This window comes from Borostomias antarcticus, assembly GCF_949987555.1.
Source record: "Borostomias antarcticus genome assembly, chromosome: 7".
Classification (NCBI taxonomy): domain Eukaryota; kingdom Metazoa; phylum Chordata; class Actinopteri; order Stomiiformes; family Stomiidae; genus Borostomias; species Borostomias antarcticus.
Genome location: NC_140240.1, coordinates 28,783,728 through 28,795,793, shown reverse-complemented (window position 1 = coordinate 28,795,793; position 12,066 = coordinate 28,783,728). Strand labels below are relative to the sequence as shown.

Below are 12,066 nucleotides of genomic sequence, written 5' to 3'. Positions count from 1 at the left end.
TCACTCATTACCCACCAATAAAAAAAAGGATAAGACGCATCCGAGGTATTATAACACCTATTCATTTATTCAACAATGTTTCAATAGGAAAAAGAACAGTACAATTGTTGGTTTTAGAATTTATACAAAAAAAGTGTTGGTACAGGAGAGTGGATGAAGAAGCAACGTCGGGGAGAGAACTCTAGTCCATTCTGGCCTTGAGGGTGCGTGTGGTGACCTTGTCTTTCTCACTGCCGGAAAGAAAGTCAGAAAAGAAAATCAAATACTATGCATTTGTAACATATTAACACCCTGGACTGCAGTAGACAACAACAAAAAACAGAAAATCAACATTTCCCAGACTAAAAAGACATCAGAAAAGGATACTATGCGGAAAAAAGATGACTGTCAAAATGGGGACTTACACAACATGAACAATCACTCCCATGCCTGACACTGCGTCCCTGTCCACTGCATTCAGCATGGCCTGGGAGATGGTCTCAAACAGGTCCTCGGGCTCCTGCAGGGGTCAAGGTCAGTCGTTCACACACCCCATGAGGAGTTAGAGTGTTCTTATAGATGTTGCGCATCTGTACTACTTCGCTAGACACTTGTTTCATTAGGTTGGGTTTTCAACACACATAATTAAAGTGTGATTGAATGGGGGAGGAGCTACCAGTGAGCAAGACTCATGTCAAACGTTTGTTCGCCTCTTACCATGTCAGGCTCCCACAGGGATTCACACATGCCGTACATCTGCTCTGAGCATGTGCCGCTCACGACAAAGTCCTCCGTCACCATGGGGCAACCAATCAGGTCGAGGGAGCAGATGAACGGCTCGAAGGTCTTGGGGTCCAGTCCGGCGATCACGGGTTCAATGAAGTACGGTCCGAACCTGATCCATGAATAGGAGGACGGGTATTAAATGAGACATTGTTTCACAGTTGTGCAGAGTATATTATCATGTAAAACAAAAGTGTGTTACTACATCATATTTGTAGTGGTGTGTGAATGTGTGTGTGTGTGTGTGAGTGTGTGTGTGTGAGTGTGTGTGTGAATGTGTGTGTGTGTCTGTGTGAGTGATCCCAAGCTAATGAGAGCGTCCAGGCAGCAGGCTGACCTCCTCTCATACAGCAGGTTGGAGACCATGGACATGAAGGTCTTGGGCTTGATCTGGCGACCCTCTTTCAGCTCATACAGGTTCAGCCTGAACTTGAGCCTCTGGGATCTGAAGGGAACACACGACAAATATGCTTTACTTATCCATTTGGACTCTGAATTAAATGTTCATCACAGGGGCCTTTGCCGAGGGGGGATATGGAGTGAGTGAGACCCAGACTTAGCCCCTTTCGGGACTGTGTTACTATCTGGCTGGTATTGAGGAGTTTCTAACCAGGTGGACTGACAATAGTCCGACGACTTTGCGGCCATGGCATAAGGGACCAGTCAGGTAGTAACACGAGCCTGAGAGATTCGAACCCAGACTGAGACCACTCACACTGTCTGTACGTCAGTGGCCAGGCCAGCCAGGCCGATGTAGAGCCTATCTCCCATGGGGAAGATCTTCTGGAAGTCTGTGGTGACCATCTGAGCCTGCACACCGAATCTCCTGTCAGCTGCCACGGCCACGCATTGCTTCCCCCGCATCGCCATGACGGCGCCCCCGTTATAGGACATAATAGACTGCAAGGAGGGAAGAAAGACAGGTTAGCCCAAGATGGCTGGGAAAGGGCTAGTCCATCTGTGACTCCTGCCATTGCCCGAGTATTGTCCCAGTCCATTAATAGTTTTGAAAAAGACAGGTTAATGCAATGAATCTATGCTAGCTTGCTAAACCAGGCACATCCATCAGTGACAACATTAGGCACTGGAAGTAGTTACAGTGACTAGCACAATATGCTAACGTTAGCAAGCTAGCTAGACTAGCTCACTTCATAGTTGACCATCTTAGCTTCAGGGAACATAATCCATAGATCGTTCTGGGGTTTGGGGGGTGTCTAGTTATCTATAGCAACTGATTGAGATGAAAGTTCCCAGTTCAATGAAGTGATCATAGTATTTCAAAGGCAATGTTAGCTAGATATGACTAGCCTAGCTAGTGGCTAGCCGGTTGAGAGCTAGCTAGCAACTCTCGGCTTAGTTTTACAAACCCTTGTGAAATTTACGAGCAAATGAAATTCATTTCAACACCACATTTGTCAGTATATTCATATTACCATTGTAAATGACTTGAAGTGTCTTCCCAATCCTTTGAATTATCTGGTTTATCGTTCTTTTGAATGACGGCAGAACCCAATCCCACGGTGACTACACGATTTGAGACTAGCGAGCTCAGACAACCTTGATATCTCATACGTCATCCCATACTAGACATTGATTGGCTCACTAAAAAAACGAACGCCCCCACCAGTAGCTGTCATTGGCCATTTTTTTGCAAGGAACGTCAGAGTATATTAAGTTTGGTTGGAGCGTGCCAAAGTGAAACAAATGCATGTTACCCTAATCAGACCCTAATGCTCACTAAATTCAGCACTTTCATTTTGAGTGCAGGAATACCTAATCTAAACACAGTAAAAAATAACTCAGACCAATCTAGTTAGTCCCAAACTCTTGCAGAACTTTATTAAGAGACATAAACCATCTTCAAGAAACAAAACATCTTCAAGAAACATAATTTACAAAAAGATTGTGTGTAATAAAAGGTACTAATAGTTTCAACCATTACTGAGAAAACAATATACTGTACAATTTTCTGTTCTTACGTCGCTGATCGAGGTTTGCTGGTGGTGAATGAGCCTGGTGGCTTGGTCGTATCATTACAGAGCATTTACATTGTATCTGTGACTGACGTGTGCTGTGGCTGTCCCAACAACCAGTGTCTACATTGCAGAGTGGTAGCTTGCTAGCTAGTGTGCATTCATCTCAGTCATTCTGTCTATCCTCCTTCTTCCAGTCCTCATCTCCTCATGAAGTTCTTCTCCAGGGAGGCCGTGGTCCTCTGTATGGAGTGGATCTTCCTCTTCACTCTGTCCTCCAGGGATGAGGTGGAGGCACTCTCCAGCTTCATGTTGCTGTAGGAGGAACGGACAGTATTAGATGACCAGGGTTGCATGCTTTTGCTATGAACTGTGTGTGTGTGTGTGTGTGTGTGTGTGTGTGTGTGTTGCGTCGCACTTACTGGATGAAGCCAGCGTTGCGGTCATGCTTTCTGCTTCCCTCCCTCTCCTTCTCGATCTCATCTTGCCGTTTGTAGGTCTGGACGTTGTTCTCTCTCTCCTCGTCTCTCTGCTTGGCGAAGTCCATCATCTGCTGCCTCTTCTTCTCCAGCTCTTCGGCAGACAGGCGTCTTGTGAAAGAAACAGTCGCACTGTATTACAGTCATGAACAGCCTTACACAAACATGCCCCCCCCCCCCACACACACACGTTTTTAAACCCATAAAAGGGTGGAAATATTGAGACACGGGAGATTGTGTAATAATAATAATAATAATAATGATTATTATTATTTAATAATTTGTTCTGTTGTCAACACTGTAAATGAGGGAAACCTCAGTGCTTTACGAGTATAAATAAAGTATAAAGAAAGAATTGAAGAAACTAAATAGTGAAGATGTGTTGCTGATTAAGGAAGTGTCGTATTCCTGGACTGGACTCCGCTTACTTGGAGTTGTTGTTGCTCTGGTGTCTGTGGTGGCGATCTCTCTGGGGGCTGGGGGCTTTGCGCTGGACCTTGCTGTCCGCCCTGTGGGAGGAGTGGCTGTCCCTGTCCATCCTCTGGGAGGAGTGGCTGTCCCTGTCCGTCCTCTGGGAGGAGTGGCTGTCCCCGTCCGTCCTCTGGGGTGACCGGGAGCGGCTCCTCTCCTGGGAACGGCGCCCCGAGTGCCGGGGGGCTCCCGAGGACTGGGAATGCCTCCCTGCCGGAAGCTAGGGGGAAACGCAAGTTAACCGTGAGTTAGTCTCAACGCCAGACCCGTGAGAGCTCTTTCACCCTACGTAAGCTACGCTAACTGCATAAGCTACGCTAACTACGTAAGATCTGCGTTACTGCAGATCTCTCTTTGGGTCTGGGACACTTCATGCGAAAATCTGGCGCTGAAATCCTGGCAATTCATTGGCTTCGCAGGAATCCCTGCCAAACCAATCAGTAACGACTTTCGCGATCAGGCACTCCCATCCATAGATATGCCCCGCCCATCTAACCTGGGCTAGCATCTCTCATTTGCTGCTACGACCTGTCACTCTCAATTCTGACCCGTCGATACGCCCTCAGAACACCAGCTTGAGCGGCGAAGAACAGACTCTATTATGTAGCATGTGGCGTGCAGCAATTCAACATAGTATTTGAGTCTGGAGAGAGACTAACGGTGAGTAATCGGATTAAGAAGGTGAAACTGTTGGATTGCTGAAACTGTATAACATTCATGGCACACTGAGATATCAATACTACACTGAGAATAATACTGACCAGAAGCCCATAGCCAGGGCCGTGGTGGGACTTGGATTTGGTTGCGGAAAACTCCTTTGAATCAGACCTAAGAGAGGACACAGTCACACATTTTCCTCAGGTCCTTGTGGTAGGTTCAATCCTTCATTCTGATTCAGTATCATTTCATATGTGTATTTGGTACTGTAAGAAAGATAAGTATGCAAGGCAGCCAGAGAAGAGGGGCAGAAACCGAAAGGTCACTGGTTCATATCCCAGTTTGCTGAGGGACAGATGGGTGGGTTGTGTTCTGGCTGCTACACAGTCAACCAGCTGTGCCCAGCTGTGTACGTATGTATATATTCTGTATGGGGGATTATGACCTGTGTGGTTGTTGCTCCAACAGAACAAAGCTTTTCCGTCAACTACCGTCGTAAAATAAGGGTCATAAAATCAGATTTTTCACATCACTTTTGCTTCTGAAGAGACACACCAAGAATCAATGTCGTCAGAGAAACCTTACCTGTGTTTTTTGTCATCTTCATCAGAGCTTGAAGACCTGCTTCTTCTCTTGTGCTTCTTCTCCTTTCTCCTCTCTTTCTCCTCCTCCTTTCTCCTCTCTTTCTCCTCCTTCTTTTCTTTCTTGTCCTTCTTCCTCTTCTTTTTCTTGTCTTTCATTTCGAGGTTCTGTCGCAGCTGTGGGAGGGAATTCACATTTAGACTATGGTAAACGGTATTACAGGTCAATGTTCAAATCTACACAAATTGATTGCTTACCATCTCTTTGATCTTCCTCATTTTCACTGGGTTGGTCAACACCTCCCTTTTTTTCTCCTCCTCGCGTTTCCTTGACAACAGGAACAGCAAGTATTTAGCTTTTCTTTTTTTAATCACACAGTTGATCACGTTGACCTCGTTGTAGAATAACTGTGCATACATGAGCAGAACCACAGTGGATGGCTAACCTGATTTCAAACAGGGGATCCTCTCTGATCTTGGCGGCCATGTCGAGGTTGGAGGCCGGGGTGGTGGGATTGAAGATAGAGCCTGGTAGGAGGCCCGTCTGGGTGGACGGTCCGCTCTCTTGCTCCTCATACTGCTCAGTGATCTGCTTGTCGATTGGGCGGCCCATCAGGTACTCGTCGCGGGACACCTGCCCACCTGGGCCCTGATACATCCAGTCCAGCCGGTCATCTTTCTTCCTGAAACAGGAACACATCAAGTATGTAGCGAGAACAACAATTCCACCTTTCACCTCACAGCAACAAGTGGATAATCGATGCAAAGGTATTTTAAGGCTAGCGAGACGTACTTCAGAGCCCCCGTCTCCTGTGCGAATTTCGTTATTTCTTCTCGAGCTCGTTCTTCCCTCAGTTCCTTCTGAAGCTCCTCGATCTTCTTCCTCTCGGCCTCGTGCTTCTGTTCAGCTTTCCATACGCGCTCAATGTTTTTCATAGTCTGGGGATGCCAGCTCTTCTTCAAGTTCTGTCAGAGCAGGTGAGAAAATATAATATCAATCAATCAATCAATCAATCAAAGCTTTATTTGTATAGCGCATTTCATACCCAGAGGCAACACAATGCGCTTTACAGAGAACAAGGGAGGTGGGCATACGACCCACCCCTACATATTCCAGAGGGAAGCAAAAAAAACAGTATCACCCGGGGGCCAGAAAAGTGAGCTGTAAAAATTCTTCCCTGACCCCTCTCAACAAGGCGATCGAGCAAGCTCCTGGAGTATGTTTGTCTACCGGCTAAGAACATTTATAAAGCAATAAATTACATTAAATTACATTTCAGAGTAAGAGAGGCTAAAAACATCATAGGAGAGACCTGGCAAACACTGGTGTATGTCTGTGTGTGCGTGAATGTGCCTGGGCCCAGATAGAGGCAGGGGTTGGGGTAGGGAGGGGGTAGGAAAAGGATACGGACCCGGGTTAGGGTGAGGGGATCTGAGCCCAGGACTGGTGTATGTCTGTGTGTGTGTGAGCGTGAGTATGCGATGACCTAAGTAACATCTCGTCATTAGCAACAACTTATCACTAGGGTTGCAAAATTCCAGGAATATTCACAAACTTCCCAATGGGGATTTATGGGAATTAATGGGAATTAACAGGAATAAACTGGAAATGTATGGGAATTAACGGGAATAAATTATGTTTCCTAGTTTACTCCCGTTAATGCCCATTCATTCCCATAAATCCAACTTTGGTGAGGTAAACAGATTTGCTAGTTTACTTTAGCTAGCTGACCTAACGTTGACGTTATTGCTAGAGAAATAGAGAATACAGTTCTGACGTGACACGTTTACGGTAGTGCTAGTGTGAGCGTAATATTTCATAAAGTAAAGGAATAAGTTATACAGCTAGATTGTCTAGCTAACTAGTAAGTATCATCAAATCACCAGCGTGTTGAGCTCGCCTAACATATCTGCTTGTTAGCTAGTTAGCTAATGCTAGCTCAATGTTAGTCTATCGAAATAATACTTACGAGATCACCTCCTCCCATCTTGACAACGGTTGTCCTCTCGTTCCAACAAGATTTGAATATGAATAAAATAGCTACAGTGTAACTACACTCTTAAAAGTCGTTCAATGGTCAATAAAAAACCGACAACGAGTTCTTCTCTGCTGTTTTGTGGTTCTGCTATGGTATTTTCATTTCCGGTCGGAGCGTTCTACACAGATTGCTGTTCTACCCCACCACGATCCTCACCAATGGTTCCACACGCACTACTTGTCATTTTCCGCTGGATCAATACAAATAAATATGTTTATGTGGTCTACTTTAGTGTGGCCACTATGGACGTACGGAATATGGAACAGCGCACTTTTTTAGTGAAGTATGGTCTTATGACACTGTGCTAGTGGCAACGTTTTTGTAGGCGCATATACTAGTACTACAAGTCCCTGCGCCTCCTGGTGTGGTGACTCATCGTGCTCTCCAGCGCCTGCGAGGACGGCTGGCCCTGCTGGTCTTCCTCCTCTTCTTGGGGATGGGATCCACCTCGGCTCTGTTGCGGGGGTCCACCGTTTCCTCCCAGCTCCTCTTTCTGCTGCTGAGGACAGACTGGTTCTGGATCAGAGCAGAGACTGTGTAGGTCGGGGCCTAGAAACTGAAGCCGGTGCTGGAGCCAGAGATGGTGTAGGTGCTGTCGTCGTCCACTTCCATGTCCTCCACTTCATCCTCATCAACAAGATCGATGATCATCGGGCTGTCCGGAACGGAGAGGCTCTCCATCTCCACGTCATTGGGGTAGTATGGGTGCTAGGATCAGCCTGCTGTGGAGGGCAAATACAGGCGCTAACACCAGGGTAGATAGTGGCGCTAGGACCAGGGTTGTATCCAGAGGCGCTAGGACCGGGGTAATATCCAGAAGCGCTAGGACCAGGGTTGTATCCAGAGGCGCTAGGACCAGGGTAATATCCAGAGGCGCTAGGACCAGGGTAATATCCAGAAGCGCTAGGACCAGGGTGGATGTAGGTGCTAGCATATGTGCCACAGACAGATGGTCTAGGACCAGGGTGGATAGTGGTGCTAGGACCAGGGTGGATAGTGGTGTTAGGACCAGGGTGGATAGTGGTGCTAGGACCAGGGTGGATAGTGGTGCTAGGACCAGGGTGGATAGTGGTGCTAGGACCAGGGTGGATAGTGGTGCTAGGCTTTGGGTAGGTGTAGGTCCTAGCAGATTGTGGAGGGTGGCGTGGCGGGCAGATGGACATGCCAGGCCAAGGGGAGCTAGAGTTGCTCGACCTGGGATAGCTGGAGCAGCCAGCCTGCTGTGGAGGGCAGATAGAAGTGCTAGGCTTGGGGCAGGTGGAGATGCTTGGCCTGTGCTGTTGTTGAGGGCAGCTAGCAGTGGCAGGCTGTGGTGGAGGGAAGCTGGAGGCCATGGTGTGGCTGGATCCCAGCTGAGTCTTCTGCGCCACAAACGCCTCCCCTTGTCCTCTATTGGACCCTGGAGCAGGGAGCTGAGAGACGTGCTGAGAAGAGTCTCCAGCTGGGAGAACAAAGACATTTAGAAGTGCAGTTATTGAGAATAAACTGCTAACTCAACTTATAAGTTCAGAAGAAGAGTTTTTAACACGAACCATACACAGAACTGACATGTTTAGAAGTGTAAGGCTGGGTTTTGACATGATCTGTCCACTAAGCTAACAAGTTAGGCATATCCTCTCTACAAGAATCCAAACCCTTTTCATACCAAAACCATTTCTTTGCTAAACCTTGAACAAACCTGTATCTTACCCTAAAATATATTTTTCAAATTACCGTATTCTAATTTTCATCTTGATATCAATCATATCAATCAATATCAAAGCAATAACTTCGTAAATGTCTTACCTCACGGCGGCACAGGCTCATCACTGCTGTCACCAGGCAGGTTAGCGCGCACATCATGCTTTGGACAAGTAACGTCAAACTTTAGTTCAAAGCAAAGCCGCCTAAGTCCATGGGCAGACGGGACCAAGTGCTGTATGCAGGGGGGAGTAGGCTACCGTTGCCAAACATCAGACACTACTACCGGACATTTTCAACTCCCGACTGTACATTTATATTGTGACCTTTCTATGAAATTGCTTTTTATTTATTTTTGTATCAAAATGTATAAAAACATTTTGTTTTTCCAGAATAATTACCTAGGTCCGGACCTCGGTCACCTCATAGCTGGCTAGGCCCTGGTTAGAATCAGAGCTCGTTTCAACAAACCTTCCCGCCGTTATACTTTTCCGCCACAGAAAGGTCGTTCGGGGATCGCGGGTCCTGCAAATTATAACTCCTGAGTTGCTCCACTTCATCTATTTCACTTTGACCCAGAGGATGAAGAGAAGACAAGAGCCTCGTTTTCAAAGGTAGGCAACTTTATACTCAAGATTGGTCTAATAAGGAGAAACATATTAGCTTGTAGTGAGGTGAGATGTTGTCATTTTATAGGCCGAAAGGTTAGCATCACTGGCATTAGGTTGTGAAGCCAAAATCCCTATGGAAAAAAATTTGGGGCGAAGGGGATTCGCGAAAAATGCCGACAATAAGCCAACTTATGTGTTAAACAGAGACTCCCAGAATAGTCTCCTACGTTTTGTTCTAAAAGTTATAGCCTGTTTGGTTAAGTTACTCTTAAGTCTACTAAGTGACAACAGACCTCACCACTCACGGTTAGCTAGATAGCTATCTAGGCAGGGACGTGCAGATAGACACCAGGTGGTGCTAGAGCACCTGCCTTTGCCCTCTGGACAAGGCAAGTTCCCTTTTGAAAGTTACTTTTTTTTTTCTTTAACAGTGTAGGCCTACTGTATGTGGCCCATGGTGACATCGATCGATTCTCGATTAAAAGCGTGTAATAATAATGCCCCAAAATGTGTTGTAATTTAGCCAGACCCCCCCCACACACACACCGTGCCCATCCCCTCACTCTCTTCCGTTGTCAACGGTAAACGCGAAAAGCGACACAAACGGAGGCGCGCTACTCCTCCACTGCCCTTTCCCCATCCAGAGTGCCCGAGTGATGACAGCTAACCAGCCAGGTAACACATAAACGAAACAAGTGTATTGTTTGCCCCCTAAGCCTCAGTTGCAAAACTATTAAAAAAAAAAAAAAAAAAATCTGAATGGATCCGGGAAACAGCTAAACATCCTGAACATTTTAAAGTTTGAATGAAGTTTCTAGTACAAAGTATGAAGAAGTAGTTGAGGGCCAAAAAACTGGGGAGAACTATAAGAAAGAAAGAAAGAAATAGTGAATAGGTGGAATAGCTTGCTTCTACAAGCTAGCCCACCTAATGAACTGACCCAGAACAAAGCAAATAGGAGGGCATATATACTCAGGGAGAACAATCAAGGAACAACGTACAGGTGTGCAACAAGACCTGACGAGGCACAGGTGCAGACAATCACCCAGACAAGGACAAGGAGAGATTCCAAACAAGACACCAACACAAGGACAGAGGAACTAGGACACAAGGGAAGGGGACAGGGAACGAGGCTGGGACCGGGAATGGGACTGGGCAGAAAACTAGGTTGCGTAGCCGCACCTCCAAGGTGATAGCAGGGGAAACACTACTTGAACCACCATCTCCCCCCTCCCTGTGTGTCGCAGGTCTGGAGTCCAGCGTCTAGATTGGGCCAAGATGGTGAACCTGAACCCCCCCCCCCCTGAGCTCAGTGACTCGGAGGAGGAGGAGTGGATCCCTCCGCCTATGCTATGGGCTCCACCTTCGAGTTATAATAAACCTGTTACAACAGCACAGGTGAGATAGACCTGATACAACAGCACAGGTGAGATAGACCTGATACAACAGCACAGGTGAGTTATAATAGACCTGTTACAACAGCACAGGTGAGATAGACCTTTTACAACAGCACAGGTGAGTTATAATAGACCTTTTACAACAGCACAGGTGAGTTATAATAGACCTGATACAACAGCACAGGTGAGTTATAATAGACCTGTTACAACAGCACAGGTGAGTTATAATAGACCTGATACAACAGCACAGGTGAGTTATAATAGACCTGTTACAACAGCACAGGTGAGTTATAATAGACCTGTTACAACAGCACAGGTGAGATAGACCTGATACAACAGCACAGGTGAGATAGACCTGATACAACAGCACAGGTGAGTTATAATAGACCTGATACAACAGCACAGGTGAGATAGACCTTTTACAACAGCACAGGTGAGTTATAATAGACCTGTTACAACAGCACAAGTGAGTTATAATAGACCTGTTACAACAGCACAGGTGAGTTATAATAGACCTGATACAACAGCACAGGTGAGATAGACCTGATACAACAGCACAGGTGAGTTATAATAGACCTGTTACAACGGCACAAGTGAGTTATAATAGACCTGTTACAACAGCACAAGTGAGTTATAATAGACCTGTTACAACAGCACAAGTGAGTTATAATAGACCTGTTACAACAGCACAAGTGAGTTATAATAGACCTGTTACAACAGCACAGGTGAGTTATAATAGACCTGTTACAACAGCACAAGTGAGTTATAATAGACCTGATACAACAGCACAGGTGAGTTATAATAGACCTGTTACAACAGCACAGGTGAGTTATAATAGACCTGATACAACAGCACAGGTGAGTTAAAATAGACCTGTTACAACAGCACAGGTGAGTTATAATAGACCTGATACAACAGCACAGGTGAGTTATAATAGACCTGTTACAACAGCACAGGGGAGTTATAATAGACCTGTTAGAACAGCACAGGTGAGTTATAATAGACCTGTTAGAACAGCACAGGTGAGTTATAATAGACCTGTTAGAACAGCACAGGTGAGTTATAATAGACCTGTTACAACAGCACAGGTGAGTTATAATAGACCTGTTACAACAGCACAGGTGAGTTATAATAGACCTGTTACAACAGCACAGGTGAGTTATAATAGACCTGTTACAACAGCACAGGTGAGTTATAATAGACCTGTTACAACAGCACAGGTGAGTTATAATAGACCTGATACAACAGCACAAGTGAGTTATAATAGACCTGTTAGAACAGCACAGGTGAGTTATAATAGACCTGTTACAACAGCACAGGGGAGTTATAATAGACCTGTTAGAACAGCACAGGTGAGTTATAATAGACCTGTTAGAACAGCACAGGTGAGTTATAATAGACCTGTTAGAACAGCAC

General features: G+C 45.9%; 2 protein-coding genes across 2 annotated transcripts; both read right to left on the bottom strand.

Moving 5' to 3' along the window:
- Nucleotides 1-44: 44 nt before the first annotated feature.
- On the bottom strand, nt 45-2,316 carry psmb3 (proteasome 20S subunit beta 3). The gene is made up of 6 exons (XM_084440636.1): nt 2,196-2,316; nt 1,478-1,662; nt 1,100-1,207; nt 697-874; nt 405-499; nt 45-230 (listed from the first exon to the last, which is right to left on the bottom strand). Exons 1-6 carry the CDS (start codon nt 2,196-2,198, stop codon nt 182-184), a joined length of 618 nt encoding a protein of 205 aa, XP_084296762.1. The 5' UTR covers nt 2,199-2,316; the 3' UTR covers nt 45-181.
- Nucleotides 2,317-2,715: 399 nt separating this feature from the next.
- Nucleotides 2,716-7,035, bottom strand: cwc25 (CWC25 spliceosome associated protein homolog). The gene is made up of 9 exons (XM_084440629.1): nt 6,894-7,035; nt 5,717-5,889; nt 5,370-5,606; nt 5,182-5,251; nt 4,928-5,100; nt 4,447-4,513; nt 3,643-3,905; nt 3,158-3,325; nt 2,716-3,050 (listed from the first exon to the last, which is right to left on the bottom strand). The coding sequence occupies exons 1-9, from the start codon at nt 6,909-6,911 to the stop codon at nt 2,936-2,938; spliced, it is 1,284 nt and encodes a 427-aa protein (XP_084296755.1). The 5' UTR covers nt 6,912-7,035; the 3' UTR covers nt 2,716-2,935.
- Between the last annotated feature and the right edge of the window lie 5,031 nt (nt 7,036-12,066).